We start from the raw sequence: 21631 nt of genomic DNA, 5'->3' as shown, positions 1-21631 counted from the left end.
AATTTCATGTGCTAAACCTCACATGTTTTGGCAATTGAACAGCATGTAAAGGACCCCACACAGTTCCCTTTGCTTAGGGAAGGGTTTCCTTGATGAACTAGGACTTCTGTTTGAGCTTCTGCCAACATTTTTGTCAGAAGGTTTGTTTTTAACATTGCTAATGATTTGGAAAACAAAACAGAGTTTGTAGAACAAACTCCAAAATATTTATGGTAATTAGCACATGGAAAAGAAAAAGCCCTTCATGAGCTCCTGTGTATAGGAGACAAAATAGTTAAAAGAGGAAAATTTCTGAGCATGCTTTGTCTGTTGCTAAACTGTTAAAATTCCTGGGCCAGACATAACCATGGAAGCAAACAATGGAAGTGCACTTGCTAATACTATTCCAAAATTATCCTAAAGGTGCTGAAGTTGTTTGAAAATTTGTCTGTAATTGGCAGAGCTGAAAGAATTCACCCTTTTTTTATAAACAATGGAAGGAGTCTTGCAGATTTTCCACTCTTATTGCTGGAACATAGATCTGACACAGCAATTTAAGTAAAAGTGCTGTTTGGGGCCTTTTTCTAAATCCTATTATTCCTAGCAAGACAGTGAACTCCCAGCATTATGATACAAATCATACCATAAAGTCATAGTAATTTAATTCTGGCATTCAAAAATCTTCAGTCCTAAATTCAGTGTTAGCGCAACTAAAACGAAGCCAAGAAAAATTTGCTCTGAGACAGTTAACCAAACAATCTAAAAATTTTAAACTCCTAATCTGAAACATTCTTCTACAAAATACCTCTAAAATATTTCAGATGGAAATAAATGTGCACATCTAAATTTCTAAAACTAGGTGCAGTGTTAAATATAGGCATTTGCATTAGTGATGAAAAGATAACACTATCAAGATTTCCTATCCTTCAGATAAGCAGGCTGTGGAATCTAGAAATATTTTACATTCCTCATCCCCAGCCAATTCAGGAAATTAATTTTAACAGGATATTTCAAGGAAGATTTACTTGATTTTGAATAGTTTGAAGAGAAGGAATGTGAGTTTTCACGCCTTTATGTAGGTCATTTAAGTCATTCCAGAGTGTCTGCATATTCAAAATACTGGCATTTTAAATCACCTTTGAAATCTATTGCTCCTCACATTAGTTTTGATCTTGTGAGATTAAAAGACAACAAGTGAATAATTTGGTCTCTACAGTTTTGGGGTATTTTTTGTAGAAATAGAACAAATTCTTAGAAAACTGCACTATTTGGAAAAACACTGGAAAAGGGTGCTTATTTTGAGCATTATTTAATCTTCTTGAAGCATAAATACAGCCAGAATATCTTCTGAGAACATGCTGCACTGTGGCATGCATATTTTAATTGCCTTGTGCAAGATTTACTATAATTACAAGGACATGGTCTACCAGTCAATATGGTAACACTGCCATGTGGGAAAATTAAAGTCTCATTCTACTCCAGGCCTACTGTGAAGTGTGAGTGGCTATGCAGACATGCAACTACTTCTGTTTGTCTCTTCCTAATTTACATCTGACTTGAGAGGTGCTGGAAGTTCCTAATGGTACCATGTGATGTGGACATGCTCTCACAGTGCTTCAACATCTCCAGCAACATGTACTGGGCCAGGCACAGCTTTCTTCCCTGAGACACCTGGACAATGGGATGTTGACTAACAGCAATTGTAACAGCATTCTTACTGTTTTACTGATATATATATATAAATATATATATATAATGCATGTATTATGCTGAAATAATTTTAGATTTTAGTTTTTTTATGAACCCAGCAAGGCATTCCAAGATTGTGGAGTCTTAGGATACTTACCACTAGTTGTTGAAGTTCAACAGTTTAACTAAATTTAATGCATGTAGGATAAAACCCTTAGCAGAAAGGGATAAAGCATGAGAGGTATGAAGCAAGTTCTGAGTAAAAATCCCACTGGTCAAACAGCCTTATAGAAGCCTTAATGGAAGGAGAGTCAGAAACTGAAGAGCGAGATCAAAGAAAGCTGGTGAATTCATGAGGAGGAACAGCCTTTTGTGGCTCTAATGAAATTCCTGTAGAAATGCCTGCATGTTCAGAGAATTTGTCACTCTCAGCTGTGTACTACCTGCAGAATCACGTAACAGTCTACGTTGGAAAGGATGTCTGAAGTTCATCTGGCCCAACCTTCTGTTGTCAACAGACTGACCTTCAAAGCTGGATTGTTCACAGACTTGTCAAGTTTTGAAATGCTGCAGGCACGAAACTCTTCAGCCTCTCTTGGCAGCCTGCTTGAGCGCTCACCACCCTTCTGCTTGAAAAAGTTGTGCTTAAGCCTAATTGGATGTTCTCTGAGTGCACCTTGCTGCTGCCACCTCTTAGCACTGCACTCCTCATCTGTGAAAAGAGCCTAGCTCTGCCTTCTCCACACGCATCTTCTGGCCAGGGTGCGGCGTGCGCTGGGGCCAGCGGTGTCCCCGTTTGGGCCAGAAAGGCGGGCAAGGTGCCACCAGTCATGGCTTGTCCCACCACCCCCACTGAAGGAGGAGAGCCGGCTGGGGCAGCTGAGGGCAGCCCTGTCCACGTGTGCTGTGCTGCTGAGGCTGGCCTGAGGCTGAGCTGAGAACATGAGGTGAGGTCCGCCCAGCGAGGGTAACCAGGGACAGGGACAGCCTCATGACTGTTGGGTGACTGTAGCGACGAGGCTGTGGAGGCCAGGCTGGCAAGTCAGCCCACAAGTGGACAGGGACAGCCTCATGACTGTTGGGTGACTCTGTAGTGACGAGGCTGTGGAGGCCAGGCTGGCAAGGTGGTCAGAGTCCAGGACAGCCAGGCCCATGGCCAGGCCCAGGCAGGGCTGTGGTGCTGCTGGGGCAGTGATCGATGACCCTGAGAGCTGATATGGGGTATTGAACCATGGCAGGGTGGGTGGGAGCCCTGGGAGTGTGGGCAGGGACAGCCAGGCCGGCAGTGCTCAGTGTGGGCACTTGGGCATTTCAAACCTTCTACTAGATTCTGCCCTTAACTTCAGGAGTGCATTGTCTACTTTGAAGTATATCTTTAAGAAAAACCACTTTTGTGTTATAAAAATCACTTCAAGATAATAAAAAAATCATTATTAAACAATAACCTCATACTGCTTATACAGTTCAATTTTTGCTTCTCCTTCAGCCTAACTAAAAACATATGTGCCAATGATGAAAAATCCAATTTAATTTTCAAGTTACCTAGCACAAGTCAGGATTGCTACCCACTACTGTAAAATATTTATGTTAAAGAGCCTTTAAAAATGCTCCAATTAGTTTGTAGATCATGAAACAATTAATCTTTTTTAAAACTAACCTTGTGTTCCTGCCAAATTTGACTTTGTATGGCCAATCCAAAAAAAATTTATAACTCAATAAAAATTTGTAACTCAGTAAACAAATGTACAGAAACATATGTTTCTATAAATACATGAGCAGCACAAGGAGGGTTAAAGGAGCTTCTCCATCCTTTAATTAGTCACTGTCCCTGGAGGCATTTAAAAGTGGTGTAGGCGTGTCACTTAGGGCCATGGCTTAGCGTTGGACTTGGCAGTGCTGGGTTAACAGTTGGACTCAATGATCTTAAAAGTCTCTCCCAATGAGCTTACCCAACCTGCACCGCTCACAAAAGGACCCGGGGTTATACCGGATCACAAGCCCAGCAGAAGTTAACAGTGCTGCACTATTGCAAAAAAGCAAACATTGTGCTGACAAGTATGGAGGGCACTGGCATGGTTCAAACACGTGAAGTAAAGCTTTCCATTGATTCAGGGCTGATGAGGTCTTGCCTGGAGTACTGTGACCCCACAGTGAGCACCCAACTGTTACTGCTAATAGTTTGACAACAGATCTTAATGGGGTAAGTCAGGCACAACACACAAGTACCACCCTAAAAGTAGTTAACTGGATGTTTTCATCAGGACACAAGAGTTCCCTTCCTCTTCTTCCAAACTGGTAGCCCTGAAAGATAACCCCTCCCCAGTGTCACAGCAGGATACGCAGCTCCCAAAATCAACAGTGGTTCAAAAAATAGTTTGAGGGAATCCAAATCCTCTGATCACTCATAGTGTACCACAAGGATACTTCCAAAGTTCCATTCTTAAATATTTAAACACAGTGAGTCATCTTAATTAAATACAATAAAGAAATGTATTTTCCTGGACTTATCTGTCCTTACTACTGGCTTGAAAAAGCAGGTTGTCAAGTTCCTGGCTGAGATAGAGTTAATTTCTTCCTAATGTCTGGTAGAGTGTTGCATTTTGGGTTTAGTAGGAGAATCATGTTGATAACACTGATGTTTCAGCTGTTGCTCAATAGTGTTCACCCTCAGTCAAGGACTTTTCATTCTCTCATGCTCTGCCAACAAGGAGACACAAAAGCTGCGAGGGAGCATAGGCAGGACAGCTGACACAAAGGGGTATTCCATACCACACAATATCATGCTCATTAAATTAAATCAGGGGATTTGGCCATGAGGGGCCAATTGCTGCTCGGGGTTGGGCTGGAGTTTGGTCAGAAGGAAGTGAGCAATTGTCTTCTGTATCACTTGGGTTTTTCTGGGTTTTACTCCTCTTTTTTTTGTTACCTCACTTTTAATAAATATATTACACTGTATTTTACTTCATTTTGTTTATCAAACTGTTCTTAACCCATATGTTTTACCTTTTTTGAGTTCTCCCCCTCTCAGGAAGCGAGTAAGCAGCTGCATGGTGCTTAGTATCTGTCTAGGGTTAAATCACACCACCAATCTTCCTTCTAGTCTTTCTTTTCCTAGGACAGTTTCAAGTGGGGCTTTTCATATATCCTCAGTACATCTGAGGAGATTTGAGAGAGACAAGAAATACAGAAGGTGGGAAGAAACCATAAGTACTTATGAAAAATCATGAGTAAGAGTTTTAAAAGTGTTCCATACAGAAACCATTTGAGAAAAAGAATTAAGTGCCTGCCAGAAGGGCAAAATAACTGCATTTTCTGTCAGAAACCCACCAACAGTGTACAATGCCCACTAATAATCTGAATGTGGGCTAACATTTACAAAAAAAAAATCTATATTGTGTACACAGGCATTACAAATAATTTGGTCACTTACAAAAGCTTTATTTATAGTCCTATAAATAGGACTATATTATGCCATTATTATGCAATGCAGTCCTCTTTTGGAATAATGACCTTTGACTGTAGATGTAACTGCTGAGCATTACTCCTTTGGACCCCTGAATTATTTTTACAGTTTGAATATTTTGAGGTCCTAGAAAAGCCACTCTGAAATTTCTCTTGATCAAAGACATTCTGTAAAGGCAATACAAATGCTCAACTGAATTTGAAGGAAGGTATAGCATCTAGAAGAAAAGTAATCACTAACAGCAGACTTGGACAAATAAATCCTTACTAATCTCATTAAATGGTAAAATGTTCCAGGTCTCAAGTGGAAGATTTTTACAAGTGACACATGACACGATTTTTTCTTGTTTCTTTGGTCTTCTTTTGAGCTGAAAAGATCTGCTGCTATTCTTACAACTCATTTATCTCAGAAGATAGTTATAATTTAGTTTTTATTAGTGTTTGAACTCAACAAATGGAAATAAATTGTATTTTTAGGAAGACAGGGAGGAGTAAATTCACACTAAAAACACAGTAGTAAATGGTTTTTGAATTCTGATTACATTAAAAGAATGTATATATCCCAATGCATTTGACTTTAATTAGCTGCTTCATTACATACCTTTTATAACTTGGGCAGAGTGAGTCAAGTACTTGGACAAGCACAAGTACTTGGCTGGGGTCAGACCTCTGAGCAGGTACTCACAATGATTGCAGTGACTTTTCACATAAATCAAAGAGGGTTTTTTTATAAACAGTGTTGCAACATGAAGATAAAAATTACATCAGTACACATTACTCTCAGACAAAATATTGCACCAGTAAGCATTCTATCAGAATGGTTTCAGTGTACTCAGAAGAAAGGAGAAAGGATGTTTCTATGTTGCTTTTCAATTTTATAACTAAAAAAGAGCTGAAATGAAACCACATATCCCTGATACCTGATAGTAATATTCAGGACTTGGGTAGGGAGGAAGATATTTAGCTAGTCAGAGAAATCCAAGGGAAGCTGGATAATTGATCAGAAAGACTTCAGGTTTAAAGTTTTGAAGAAATTTTTAATTTTAGTTCACTGCTTTCCATAATACTGAGATGGTGGAGCAAGGGACAAATCTATTTACTGAATTTTCTGCTGACTTGCAAGTCAAGTTTCCAGAAATAGAGACTTGGAATGCTTCCAACTTTCCTTTGTTACTTATCTGCAAATAAACTTCTCAAAGCTACTTAATAGGAAATTCGGTAAAAGCCAGATTCTATGGAAGTTTTTTTTTATATAAGATTAGGTAGTAGTATGGATACAAGGCCTACTGATTAAATGTGAAGAGGTAAGTTTGACAGAGCTGCAAAATCTGTATCTGCTCATTGCTGCTTGACGACAGAAACAAAATCCTTCTAAATTAATCCTCTAGTCACGCATTTAAAGCTGTGTAAATTCTCCAGCAGGACTATAGCATCCATATGGAAATTATTTTTGCTTACATACATGAATTTAGAGGAATAAAGCCACAGTGATACAGCACACAATGGGTTGTATGCAAAGAATTTGAGACCACACTGAAAACAAACATCAGGGCTAGCGGTACAAACCAGCTAAGCACCTGCTCTGCCCCGGAGCCCTCCATCCTGACCAGGCATGACCCCGACCACCGCAGCTGAGGCCAGCCCACAGCTAATTACATCAAACATGCGCTCCGGACTGTACGAAGCTATGCAGTCCGTCCCCTTCGGGAAAGATTGGATTTCATGGCCATTTAAATAGCAGAAGGAAAGTGAAACTTGAACGTGACTCAAGCGCGGAGGCCCGGCTCCTGCGTGAGGCCGCCCGGGGGGGTCGGCGGGCTGCGGGCCGATGGGCTCCGGGCGCGGAGCTCGGCAGCCGCCGAGCCAAACCCGGCGTGACGAGGCAGAGCCGCGCCGGCGAGCCCCCGCAGCAGGTGATCCCGGGCCGGCCTCCTTCTGCGGGCGGCCCCTCCGCAGCGCGGGCAGGCAGCACAGCCCGCATCCCCGGCAACGCGGGGCAGGGCTGCCGGTCCGCGCCCGCGCTGCCCTTCGCACCTGGGCGGCCGCTGGGCTGCGCGCGGAGCCGCCGGTGACTCAGCGGCTCGCCGGTGACCCCCTCCCGCGGCGGCGGCGCCTCGCCACGGCTCTGCCCCCTCCCTCTCTCCCTCCCGCCCTCCGGTAGGATCATCCCACCCCGCCGGGCGGTCACCTCAGCAGGAGGAGCCGCCGCCACTTTGCCTCCGCTCCCGCAGCGACCTGACGGCAGTCAGCCCCGCCGCGCCGCACCATGCAAGCAGGGAAGGGAGACGAGAAGAGGCGGGACGCCGACCGGCCCCTGCAGCTCACCATGAAGAGGGGCTACGACGTGCTCCGCGACCCCCACCTCAACAAGGTAGGGGCGGGCGGGGCAGGTGCGCCGCTGGGCGAGGAGCGCGGCTACGAACGGTCCTGCCGGCCGCTGCCCCGGGGCCCCTCGGGCCGCCGCCACCTGTCACGGCGCAGCGGCCGCCGGGCCGGGCCGGGCCGGGGGCGGCGGGCGCGGGGCAGCCGCACTTCCTGCGGGCCCGGCGCCGCTTCCTCTTCCTCCGGGCGGCGGGGGGCCGCCGGTGCCGTGCCCGCCGCCTCCCCTGCGGGCCCGGGCCGCGGAGCCATCCCTCGGCAGCGCCCAGGGGAGAGGAGCTGCAGCGGCAGCACGGGGAGGAGGATGCTGCTGAAAGTTACGCCGCTCTGATGCGAGTTCCTGCTGCCCTGCTTCTGTTTTCCCGGTACCCTCCTTCTTTTCCAATCCTCTTCCCCACGGATGCCCCACCTCGTTTCCTGCTGGCAGAAGTGGCTCTTGGTGCTGTCCTGCGTTTTCTCCCCTGGCAGGGTGAAAAATGTGTTAATCGCAACTATTCCTCTTGGAGCTCTAAACTGCAACTGCAGTTTCCTCCCCGCTCTGCATCAGCTAATGCAGTCAGCTTTTCTGAGAGATGCCACAGCAAACCTTTTTGACGCATTCCCAGTTTACTTAAGAATGGCAGTTCAGCTTCATCAAACTTTCTAAACGTATAAAACTAATCTGGGAAACATAAAGCTGAGCAGAGAAGTGTTTGCACTACAGCCTTGATAAAGATGATGCAAAGTTCAAATAATAGAATAATTAAATTGGCATGACAAAATGAAAATTAGTTAACGGTAGATAATAAACCACACCTAGCAAATGAAGCCTTGGTCAGACCCTTACCTCCAAATTTCACCTTGCACATTAACTGGAATGGTGCTCTGACTTGTACATCCGCATTGGAATGTTATACAGTCATTTTGCTTGTTGCCGAGTTGGATAAATTGTTGGACCAAAACTGTGTCTCTAGTTTTACTGGACAGGTTGACTCATCACTAAAAGCTCCATGTGTAAGTTAGATGAATAGTGCTTTTATTAGTCTTGGTGCTTGACTACAAAGTTTCCTTAGAGGCTGTCTTAAGTCTGTGCAGGCCTGAGAAGGTCTCCTGAGGTCAGGTTAAAGGAAAATTTACCAAAATATAAAACTCCCAAGAAGAAACCAAGGAAAGGCTGTTTTGCTTGGGGTTGTGTTTAAGCTGCTGTAGTATACATGGAAAAAGTGATTCAGCATAACCAGGAAGGCCAACCCAACAGAAAACTCACCTTGTTTAGAAAAATAAAAAGGGGCCTGTTCTAAAATGCGTTGACTGAAGGGCAGCCAGAGGCAGGCTCATGGCTATGCTCATGCACCTTACATCTTGCCTCTGAACAGTGTACAGTAAGGATGGGTTGTCACAGATGAGATGCTAAAGAGGAAGGACCTTGCTTGATTTTAATATACAGGATAAAAGAGTTACAGAATATTCTGCGTTGGAAGAGACCCACAAGGATTATCAAGTCCAGCTCTTAAATGAATGGCCTGTGTGAAGATCAGACTGCCAGCCTTGGTGGGTTAGCACCACGCTCTTCCTGGGTTAGGTTTTATTCTTTTGTACTCTCTCAGCTGTGGTGTAGCACATGTGTACTGTAAAGCAGAGAATAGTTGTTTATTACCAGCCACATACACCCAGTGAACAAAATTTGATGTTAGAAATGCCCAGCTGAAAAATCTGGTCTTTGTGCCTGTGAGAAGAGTCTGGTCCTGGTCTGGTAAATGATAGATAATCCCATTTTCTTACTGAGACAGGTGATATTTTTGTGTAATGTATGTATGTATGTATGTACACCCTAATATGTGTATATTTGATTCTGTGTAGGTGCACTAAATTCAGATATGTTGAGGACTGCCCACATGGTTGCCTGTTTGATAGCTTGTGGCCTGCCTGCACATGTGGGAGCTGCTACTCCCAGTTCACTTTCTATTATCAAGGTCATTAAACAAGCATCAGGTTGATGAGAATTCAATTTAAAGTTGATAAGATATCTCCTTTAATGATTCTAAAGTCCAGGGATTTCTTGTAGGCCTGCAAGGTGCCAGAACTTTTTGCTATCTTGGCCCTGTCAAGGAGTTGCAATTTCTTAGGATCAGCACTTTCTTTTGGGTATGGTGCCAGTTTTAAGAGGCTTATTTGAACTTGTGTGACAAAAGTAGACTGTAAGTACTGAATAGTGGTATCTAGCAGTGACTTGTAGAAAAGGAAGGCAGATGATGTTTTCAGAGTCTCTTAAGACAGATATCTTGGCAAACAGGTGAGACTGAATTGTTTTACCTGCTTACCAGCTTCAGCTTGCAAGCTTCAGTATGTACAAGCTTGGGGCCTATGTCCTCAAATAACACATTCCTTTTCTCAGACAAATTGAAAATTTTACATGGGACCATTCATACTTGAACATCTTTAAAAACAGATGTAAGAAGAAATAAGTGCTAGATTTAAAAAAACCCAAACCCAATCAAAACAGAAAACCCAATCCCCAAACCCTGTCTCCATTTAGGTGCTCCATTTAAGTGCCCCACTCATTCAACAATAAAACTGCATTTCTGCACACTTGTCCATTGCTTTTTATACTTAACCTTCCTGTCTTTTGAGAGAAAAGGATGTGTGAATGACAGGGTAAACACCCAAATTTCTTCTTTTCTGTTTGGCTTCTACTTTCTACTTGGATGGCAAAATTGACTCCCTAGGCAATGCTATTCTTAAATCCTTAATGTTTGACTATGTTAGTAATTCACAAACGTGTCCAACCTTCAGTGCAAAAAAGTTCAATTAAAAATGTTTGGTAGTTTTGTGATTTATTTCCCCTCCCTTCCCTCCCTACCTCCTGTAAAGCATTTTGGGTCCCTGACTGGTTTGTGCCATCTCAGCAGCAGTGATACATCAAGAAAATGCCAAACAGTGGATTGTAACAGACTGAATTTAATTACGTGAGGATGTGTGTCCAAGTCTATGGACAATAATGGTAATTCAGTTTATTGTCTGAAATTTTAGGTTGCTAGTGTTTAAAAGTGTATTTTGAAACTTTCTGGTAATTATCTGTCTTTTTCCGTTAGGCAACCAAACACATTGTAAATAGCAATTACAAGGAAAACAAACACAGTTTCGCTTCTTTTCACTGAAATAGATTTGGCTGGGAGTTGTATGCTCTTTAAGCTGATGAGCTACAAAAGTGTGGAAGTAATTTGCTCTTTCCCTACTGTAAATCTCATTTATGCTTTGTTTACAGTTTTAAGGCATGCAAACAGTTTAACACTACAGTTTCATCTTTAATTTTTTACCTTTTAATATTTAAGCAAATCATATTTTCCTGTGAGTTGGTTATTTTCAGAATCTTGGTATGAACATGCATTTCACTACTTAACTTTCCCAATAGCCTGTATTAGTTGCCAAGTGTAAACTCTTCCCTGACTGAGAAACTTTGCCATGGGAGAAATGCTTTGTTTCCAGGCTGCTTTTATATTCTTGCAGAGCAATGCAGTGAGCAGTAAATAAGTGACTCTATTAGATCTAAGTGCTGGAGGGCTCTTTCTCCTCCCCAGATACCTAATTTTAACTCCTCTACTGAGTGACTGCTGTTGTCATTGCTGAGTATAATGTGCTTGTAAACTGTTTTCTTTCTCTTTTTTCCTTTCTCTTTATTCAAGTTGCACTAAAGCACTGTAGAATTTCAGAACAGACTGTCTGATGAGGCTGCTGAATATCTGAGAGCACTCAGTGTCCATCCCACCTGCAATTACATTGGTGTTTTATCTTTATGTCTCCCAGATGTGATGCCCCCGAACCTTAGCAGTTCTCACCAAGTGACATTCGTTGTTGGAGTTGATTGTCAGTGCATTGGCTTACTGTGGGATTTACTACAGAAGGACCATACAGGAACAGAGCAAAGGTCCATTTTTTCCCAGTGTCTTAATTCCTACAGTGGCTCAACTGGAATCCTCAGGAGAGGCAGAAGAGTGAAAGTGCCTCTGGTGAATAATCAGTTCCAGGCTGAGGGAATGAGCAGGTGATTAGAGGGTCATTAAGATATGAACATATGTCTCTCCCATCAGTTTACATATGCTAGGTGTACTAATTTACTAGAAATCAAATGCAAACTTCTTAGAGAGACTCATGGACTTCTTGTTTTGCTCTACATTTCAGACAGTGGCATAAGAATGCTTGTGAAATACAGATAGGTTTTGTTCTGTACACAACTAGTTGCTTCTCTAAAATAAAATTTTATTTTTATTGGGTGACATGTAAAAAGGGTTTTATGACTTTGACACTAGTGGGCAACCCTGCAACAGGTCTCAGGAAACCCAAACCTCAAAAAAAATTCAGAAGTATTCCAGGGAGATTTTCTCTGTCTGATAGGTAAAATAGAAGAAGCATTTAAGACCTTCCTTTAAATAAATCTATTCCTTTGTCAAAAACCAAGCAATAGAAGACTATTTTTCTTTCCATAGACAGTGTTTGTATTTTCACATCTTAAACTTGTGTGTGCTTTGGGTGGGTCCTCTGGAGTGACCAATGCCCAATGAATGCTGCCATGGCCTTACCTAGAGATAGCTAGTCTGGAGGAAAGCTGATGACATTGGGGATGGAGGAGGAAAACGCTTCTTTAAATTGCATATTAGAATTATCTGTAATTCATAATTAATTTGTAAGATAGATTTTCTGGAAGTTACTTCATATTGCAAGGGATTATTTAATTTTAAATGGTAGTAGGTATCAGAGTACTTTTAAGATTAGAAGATTGTTAGTTCCATGTGAAAGTAAAGGTATAATCTGAGGAATTCTTTTTAGTATAGTTGCTGATCACTCTTACTCTACTCTGCTGATCTCTACTTTCTTTAAATTTTTGCCCTTTAAAACTTTGAAGTTTTTAAAAGTAGTAGTTCTTGGTTCTTATCCCTTCCAGATCACACAGCAGAGCAATTCTGATCTTGATAGGGATAATCACAGGATTTTTCAGGCCTTTGACAAGAGTATGTGGTATAGTGGATATGCTAGCACAAAAGGTAAATAAATCTGGTCCTTGAAGCATTTTAGAGTGAACTCCTATCAATTTTGCCCATGTGTTTGACAAGCATTGCATATTTTATCTCTTACTGGGATCTTTGACGCTAGTTGCTGTTCTGCGGAGCGACAACTTAAACCAGGAGGTTATTCAAGTGTGAGGTTGGCTCATGCAAGAACTGTTTGCTCTTTACCAATGAGGATCATAAGTTGCAGGCTGGCAGAATGCAGCCACCTTGTGTGCTTGAGTTTTGGGCAAGGGTGTGAGCTTGATAGTGGCTCACTGGTGGGTACCTCAGGGCTGGCTGAGGAGGGTGTCACACTGGCAGTGTATTCCTCCTTTCTGGAAACACCTTGTTGAGGTGGGAGGGAGGAGTGGTCATGCAGGATGTCCTTTGTATGACTGCTTTTATTTTCAGTATGTGTGGAGGGGCTTTAAAATTAAGTTCTGTGCTTTTTTTCCCCATTTCTTATTTTAAGGCAGGTTGTCCTGCATGCTGTTAATAAGGAGAAAGTCTTGGAAGAAGCAGAAAGTGTTTAAATCAGATTATTTTATCACTGTCTTTCTTCTATTTAATGCATACAGCTCGCAGTGTTTGTTGCCTCCAATGCTTTGCTCCTGACCTAGTAGGTAAGTTGCTGTGGTTGGTGTTATGTTATTTTCTTCCTGTTGGCTTCCAGTTCTTTTCTTGCAGTTATGAAACAGAGTGCTGAGACAGCAAGTTGGGAACAAAGTTCTGTGACTTGAATTAAAAGCAAATAAAATGAAGGAGAAGAAGTTATGCAGTAAGCTAAAAAGCATTAATAGCAACTGAATAGTGGTGTAAGTTGTCACAGGAAGCTGAAACCTAGAACTGTTTTCCTGCAAATCTGCTTCAGGCATTAAAAACTATTTCGATTGTGTAATTTTCTTGTGAACTTCAGTAGCTGAATACAAAATTGACCTTTTTACTTTTGATTGAGAAATCCTATGGCCATTGATTATAAATGTTATGTGAATAGAAACATTAATCTTGGCACAGAGCACCTTGTAAGCAGGATTTCTGTATGTAAACTGAGTTAAATGTGCCTTTTGACAGTAGGTTTTATAGAGATGCTGGCCAGAGTACTTGAGTGTTGTTTTTTAATCCTGCTTATGGATGCTGACAATAAATAGGAGTAGAGTTCACTGAAAAATTTTACTTCTGTCTAGGTAAAATAAACTGCAGAGAATATCTTGGAGTAGAGAGGTTCTTTTTTGCATTCTGCACTTTATATATCCAATTCTGCTGAATCATTGTCTTCTATTGAGCTGTTGCTGAAAAAACCAGAAGTTGTGGCCGTAGGAGGCACAAGGTTCCCTCCTCACATCCCTGCTTGCCTTGTGGAGGGGAGGAGGAGGAGAACTGTGTGTGACAGAATGTTTCTTATTAACCAATGCCCAGAGGTTAAAATGTGCCATCTTTGCTTGGTCATGCTTTCCTTCCTTGCCTGCTAGGTGGGCTGTGTATTTTATTTACTTGCTTCTGGCAGCTGTTGCCCACGCCTGCAGGGGTTGATGCAGAGTTTCATGCCAAAGGTCTCCTTGCTCCAGGCTCTGGAGGTCTGAAAGAGAGTATTAATACCCTACAATTAGGTCCTTCATTAGGTTTTTACCAGTTTATAGATGAGAATTTTTAGTGGAACAGCTGTTTTGAAGAAGCTTCAAAAGGATCATTTAGTGGAGGACATGGTCCTGGGGTTTCAGCTGCAGTAGCAAGGGGTTTGTCCCCCCTGCAGATCTGAAGAGCTCTTGTAAGGTGTCGTTTGTGCTCCCCTGGATGGAGCAAGTGTATGGAGGTTGCCTGTGTGCTCTGTGGCCCATCATGGCTGGAAGACTAGCATGGAAAGGGCAGGGAAGAACAGGAATAACACCTTCCTGACAGGTCTGTGTGCCTATCTAACGGGATTGGTTATACAATATTAAAGTTTGTTGGTAGTAGGCCATTAGTTAAGCTTTGTTTGAATGTTCTTGTCATTCATGGAGGTACTTTCTCTGTACTTTGTGCCCAGATCAGGCCTGGCCTGTGACTGGGAATAGTTTTACAGAAATTATCTCTACTGTCTGGTTTAACGTAACACCAAGGAGCTAAATCTGGTATAGGAAAAAGGCAATAGAATGTGAGTAGGATTAACAGTTTGTAATATATGGTAGCCAAAATTTTGTACAGGAAACTGCAGAAAATATGACACAGCAACCATGTACCTACAAACTAGGATAGGTGGGACTTGGAACAAACTTTCCCATGGACAGGTAGAAGTACCAAGGCTATGCATTAAATTGCAGGAGACTGGGGAGAGGCTTTGGTGCTTCCAAGTGTTTTACGTGACGTAGGAATTCAAATATTTAAATTAACATGCTGATGGTTTCTCTTCAGAGGCAGAGGATGAATTTGGCTTGACACAAGAATGTTCTGCCATACCATTCAGGGAGAAGAGTGTCATCCACAGTCACCAGCTCATCCACAGTCACCAGCACTGCTTTGTGGGAGGGCTTGCAGTCATGAGAAATCTGCATTACCCAAGTGATAGATTGAGAAGTGTTATTTATTGTTGGTGTCCTATTCTCAAAACCTATGAAGTGACTTGTGGTTCTGGAATTGCAACTGTGCAAGCTCTCTGTAGATTGTGTTGTATGTCTGTTCAACTTAAAAAGAAAAATCTAAGTCATGGATGAAGTCAGGGAAGATAGGGGAAGCCATCTAATAGGTACTTTAAGAAATTGTCAAAATTAACTGAATAATTTTTATTACTATTCACCCTATGCAGCCTTCATAGATTGAGCTGCTATGTCAGTCACTCTTTTCTTTGCCTTAACCTTTCTCCCCTCAGCAGCAAATTTATACCTTTAATAGAGAAGTAAATGATTGCTGTCAGGCATATTGGTACTGAATCTCCATGAATTTACATTTTAGAAATATTTTTCTCTTTTTTTTTCTTTTCTATTTCTAGAATGAAATTATATGCTTCCAGAGAAATAAAAAGTTGATGTGTAATTATGTAATTATGTGTTGGGTTATCATTATGATTAATTTTCTTGATTTCGTGACGTGCAGCATGATAGTAGGAATTTTAAGCTTGCCTCAAAGGACTGCCACTGTGACACACATTACAGATAGCTCCAGGAGCTGGATCTGACAGGATCTCCCAGCCACAGAAAAGCTAAGGATTGGACCATTCTCACAAATAATCTCATTGCATTTATGAGGATGATAAATTTGTGTAGGAGGTATTAGGGAAAGACCTAAGAACCTGATCCTAATACCAGTTTTAATAGTGTAAGATGAGAGTAAATGAATGATAGAAGGATTCAAGAGAGGAAGCTGATGCAAAACTGCCATGAAATTATTAATGCATTCATCCTTATAAATTACCCATTAAAAAACCAACTCATTGTCATCTGGAGGGTTTGAGCTCCTTTAACCTTTGCAGATTGCTTATTTCCTGGCAGCCAGTGTAGAAAGAAATGTTGAAATATTCATAGTTTGCAAGGTAAGTGGCTTTGGCTGGTCTGACTAATTTGTTTAAAGTGATGAATCTTACAGTATCTCATGTTTAATTAAGATGACTTTAACAATCCAGATCTTTGGGTAATTTCAGTGATTAAAAATGCTGTGGAGAAAGCTAAGTTTGTTTCTGTTAAAAACGGATCTCTAATTTTGTCTGAGAATTATTTATGCATATTCCTTGGTATAGTTTATTTTAGCAGTTAATGAAAAATAACTCCTGCGTTGCATGCGTAAGGAAACATGTTTTGGTCTTAAGCTTTGCTAATGTAATTTGTTGCATAATTCCGGAAGCAAAAATCCTGCCTCAGAAGCAGGAGGTCACGGGGCGCCCTGGAGGCAGTCCTTACAGGCCACTGTGTACTTTCTGCTCAAATCAGTGTTTGTAATTTGCTTGAACACCGTTAGTGGCTATTCCTGTGGGAAACATGATACTCTGAGCAGGACCTGAATTTGTTTACAATATAGAGGAAGCAGAGGAAGTGCTTTTTATATACATAAACACATAGAACTGAAGGGAAAAAAGCTCTTATGATCCAATTGCTTCTGACTTTCAGCCAGAGATGTAGAAATATGTCGAGATGCAGTTGTCTGATGTGGGAGCTCAGAAAGCACATTCCTCAGTCCTAAGATAGAAGTGAGGCATAGAGCAACCACGAATTTTATCATTGCATGTTTATGCTCAGGTTTTACTTACTTTTTGTTTGAGTAGCAGCTGTTACCCATTTTTGGCTTAGAATTTTTTTTTTTCTCTCAAAAAACAAAGTCTGATATTAAAACAAAATCACTGTTCTGCTTCTTCTTATCCCTCTTGTCATTAGAAGTTATTTGAAAAATTGGAAGCACCTTTGGTTCAATGTAACTTTGCTTAAATAGATACAGTCCTGAGTCTTCTGTTAGTATTTTTGATTCATCTGTCTTATTAATGAATTGTATTTATCTTTATTGGAACAGAGCAGGTGCTGTGAGACATGAAATAATTTCATATCCAGTTCAGATTGGATATCACAGTTCAGCTTTCTTCCTCTTGTCCCTTGTGAGTGATACCCTTTTAAGTTTTCTTTTGGCATGGAGTTTAGATAGTACTGCTCTGCATGAGAAGATCAAGAATTATTTTGAAATAATTCCTTTTTCCACAAAGGCAAAAATAATTCTGGCTTTTTAACGACCAAGAAAGAAAAATCTTTGCCTTAAATCAGTCCTGGAAGGAAGTGCATAGTGATGATTATGAAGCATGCTGTAACATTTACAGTACTGGTGTCCAGCTGACTTACTGGATTTCATCCTCCATGAACCTGACTTTACAAAGCAGATTTATGTGTGTGGGATGTATTTACGAAAGAGACAGTAAAGCCTCTTTACCTAAATAGTAAAAAAGAGTTCAATAGTTACAGATAAAAGTCAGAATAGAAGAACATAGTATTGTCCAACTAAAATAAATGAGTTTGCCAAAGCGCTTAGCATTGGTTTGATTTGACTTGAATCTCTACTGTTGAAAGGTAAATTTATCTGCTGCTATTTACCAAAAAATGGGAAAAAATGTGAACATTAATTTCAAAGTTTTGATTTTGTGCTGTAGCAGTTATTGGAGTAATTCCCTAAAGTCCTTTGTTTTGTGTAGCTTTGCCCAGGCATCAGCCAGTTTTAAAAGTTTTGTCCTAGGAAGAAGGACTGGGGAAGAATGGAGAGCCTTCTTTCAGAGGATTGGGATTCATGCTCTTGGACCTTCTGCAGGAGTGAGATCTTGCAGCAGTTTTTTCTTATCTTTGTCCAGTCTTTTCAGTCTTCCTCAGATCATATGTTTTGGGTGACTGCCTGACATGTTAATTCCAAAGGTTTCTCTGAAATTCTTCTCTTGCTTTGGCTGGATCTCGTGTGGGACAGTTGTCCTTTCAATTCTGAGACATCATCTCAGTATGTTTCAAGTTGCCTGTATGCCAGGAGTGTTTTGAAATTCAGTGATGCAAATTTGTAACTTACTATAGTCTTGGGAGAGCATAAAATCTGTGTGGTTTATCTGTTTTTGTGGTGTTGCCTTTCTTTTAGACAAGAGTTTATGACAGATTCTCTGAGATTGAGGCTTACCAAGTGCATAGCTTTCTGTTAATGAAGTCTGGATAAAGCATTGCTCTTGTTCATGTAATAGAGGATTTGGCATCTGCCTAGTTTTTCAGGTCAGTCAAGGGTCAGGTAGAAAAATAGCTTGCTAATTCTGAGTTATGTTTTTTAATTCCAATAGAGCATGCAAATTCTTACATTTAGCACAATGCAGTGGTTGAACTAAAGGCGTCTATTGTAGCTGGGGATAAATAAATAAATCTGGGTGAGTAAAGAGGTATCAGAAAAGATGTCTTTACTGTGTACTGTAGTACAAAGAGGGTTTGCAGCGCTCATCCTCAGCAGCTGCTTGAAACTTTATCTAAGCTCAGAAAAAGTAGAGCATCTCACTTTGCATCTTACCTGGGGAAACATAACCAGTGTGTCTGGTAGCCACTCATGTTTGCCGTAAGAGCAAAAGTGTTCCAGGTCAGGAGTCTGCATGAAACTGGAGCCTCTGAGCTCCTGCCAGGCTCTTTGGGGTACTGAGCTCTTGTGCTTGGGGCTTGGAGTACAGGGATAAACACCAAATAGGAAATAAAAAGTGAGTGCTTTCTTTGGAGGTATAATTCTTGGGAAAAGAAATATTTCTGTAGAATAAAGACACTCATCCTTCAAACTAACATTATTTCCTAAACTTCCTGAACTTTGTGTTGTTTATGGCAAGAAGTAGCTTTCTTTTGGTTTTATATTACCAAGTCCTCTAACTATTCTATAGTAAGGACTAGTGGTTAAAACACAGGCAAGAAGAACAGATGAATATAGGAAAGCATCATAGAGTTGTTATAGTGTACCACCAGCAATTTAAGCAGGGGGTGTGGCTGACACACACCCTTTCTGGGCTGCTTTGAAGTACACTTGACAAATCTTTAACAGCTTTCTTTGTCTTACTTCAGAACTATGTAATGCCTATGAGTACACACATTTTCCCCCCTTAATTACTGAGCTCTGCTTTATCAAGAGAGACAAAATATTGTAGTAGATGGGGCACTGGACTGGAAACTAGGTCATGCACTAAGAATATTAAATGATAGTCATTTAGTTTTCTCATCTGAATAGGCAAACAGCATTTGAGAAGTGTTCAGGATGAAGTACTTGGTCTTGTATAATTAGTCATTTTAGATAGTGTTTACATTGTCTTTATACTGCTATAATATAGTTTCTATGTACAGTTTCTTTCCTTGGTGGTGGAATCATCTTCTAGTAATCAGTCAGCAAGCTGATAGTTCCTTAAAAGTCATATCTAAGTGGACCCATGTTGAATCTGTATAGTCCTGACATATTTTATCCATGTCCTTTTACTTTCTGCTGTATTGCAATTAAAAGTAGAGAGGGTATTAATGGATATGCAGTCTCCTGAACATACAGTTTCCTAGATCCATGAAAATCCATTAGACAGGACTGCAAATCATGGCCCATACTGAATGCTGTGGGGGTAAAATGAAGATCTAAATAGGCAGGAAGAACTCATCCATCTGTGTAGCTAAACCTGCACCTGGCTTCAGGCCATGCTGTGCCACATGCAGATTAGTTCCAATTAGTTGAAGTGGTAGCTGACCCTTGGCTGCCTCCTCTGAGCCTCCTGGTCCCGGGCAGCATTCAGAGTTGCCTCCCTTCCAGCTGAATGGGGAGAAGAGGTGGGAAAGTGTTCAGTATTTATCACCTGAATGCCTGGGGAAACTCAGGTCAATGCCTTCCTGCAAGAAAAGGTATTTTAACCTCCAGCTAGGCACTGTTCAGTAGTTTTTAACTCAGTGAAACTTCACTTCTTTAAGAAGCTAGAATTCATGTCTCCAGGACTTAAATGCATGTCATGATGTGAATGCAGCCTGACTTGCTAGGGGTATATTTAATTGTCTGGCCATTTTGCTAACTACTGAATAGGCAGAGGTGATACAAATCTGACACCCACTGTTTTCCCAAACTTAACAATTTAGATGTTGATTCCCTAGAGAAAATATCCTGCACAGAAATTGTGTATAAAGGCTGAATAAAACCACCTTGTATGCTGGAGCTGTTACTGTCAAAGATAACTTTTTAAATTTTTTTGGTTCTTTCCTAAAATATGCTAAAAGAAATACATCTATATGCCTTCTAATTAAAAGGAGCTGCATACATTTTCTTTAGGTATGAATTCTTATTATATTTTTGGAAATTACACTTCTGTAGTGTAAATACCCAGGAAAATAAGATTTTCTTTGAAAGATAACTCAATGCAGGTTTAACAGCTAACAAAATGAATCTATTTGCACACCAAAATATGGAATGATGTCCTAATCCTCTCCTATTTTGTAACTATTTCTTAATTCAAAGTGGATTCCTTTTTTCTGTTATGGGTTTCAGCAGTGACATGAAAGCCTACATGAGAAATTAATATCTGTGAATCTAATCCTGAAAATAATTATTTAAGTAGCTACAGAAAAGTAATGCTTGTCTGGCCGTGCTCCAACTTGCCAGCAGTGCAACTCTCAAAGTATACATGGTAAGCATTTTTTTTGTCCCTGAAAATACTTACATGCATCTATTTACTTAAATACAAAGAAATAATCTTTCAGCTACCATGAGGAAATGTGGCACATGCATAAAAGCCCCATTTATCTTGTACTGACCTGTTACTTACACTTCATTACCTTACACAGGCGAGGCTGCCATGTGGAGAACAGAGCAATAGGGCAGTATTAGACATACAGCTGTAGGGATCCAGAGCTGGATCTCTTGGTGAGTCTGCTCTGCATTCCCTCAACTTGTTATCCTCAGCAAATCTAATTAATAATAATAATAATAGTAAAATCCTCATCACTCTCATTTTGGTGCTGTGGGTGTTGTGCTAGCACTGTGAGAAATGCAGCTTAGGTTAAAAGATGGTACGATCGGGAATTTTTCCTACCTGTCCTGTTCTTTCTTCACATTATTTGTTGTTATAGGCAAATGGATTTCTGTTTCCAACACTAAATAAATGTTTGCAAGAGCAGAACCTGTTTTGGTTGGAAACTTCTTTTGAGTCATAGCTTGAAGAGAGACTCAGCCTCTCTAGATTGTGTTTGCTGCTGTTTGACTCTGCCTTGAAATGAGTAGTTAAAGGAAAATGCATGTTAACCATTGAGTGGTTTTGTTAGATGTGGCATATGGGACTGCAGTATTTGAAGTAAGCACAACAGCATGTCTTGGTTTTAAAACAATACCTTGTAAACAAAAGTACTCCCTCTCTTAGAGTTTTCCATGCTAAGGACCTTGCAAAGAGAGTATTTTTATGAACATTTTCCATTATTTAACTTACCCAGTTTAGTCAGTGCTCGGACGTTTTATCTGTGTAGTAAGTTTTGTCAAAGCATGTTAGTTTAATTTTGGGGAATTTTTTTGGGGTATATTTTATTGTGTATTGCACTGCTATTGGCCTGTCTCAATGAGACTTTGCAATAGGTCCAAGGTTCATGAATTAGTTATTTTCTGTTGCTGAAAACTGTGGTGCTTCTTGAGATGATCCT

At 40.9% G+C, this 21631-nt stretch overlaps 1 protein-coding gene across 1 annotated transcript in view; it reads left to right on the top strand.

Moving 5' to 3' along the window:
• Window positions 1-7315: 7315 nt before the first annotated feature.
• Window positions 7316-21631, top strand: part of ME1 (malic enzyme 1) — a 154974-nt gene continuing 140658 nt past the window's right edge. Inside the window, exon 1 of the mRNA XM_063150571.1 lies at window positions 7316-7501. Coding sequence (XP_063006641.1) covers window positions 7397-7501 — 105 coding nt within the window. The 5' untranslated portion in view covers window positions 7316-7396. The remainder of the gene's footprint in view (window positions 7502-21631) is intronic.

This window comes from Melospiza melodia, chromosome 3 (assembly GCF_035770615.1).
Source record: "Melospiza melodia melodia isolate bMelMel2 chromosome 3, bMelMel2.pri, whole genome shotgun sequence".
Classification (NCBI taxonomy): domain Eukaryota; kingdom Metazoa; phylum Chordata; class Aves; order Passeriformes; family Passerellidae; genus Melospiza; species Melospiza melodia.
This window is presented reverse-complemented; position numbering and strand designations above follow the sequence as displayed.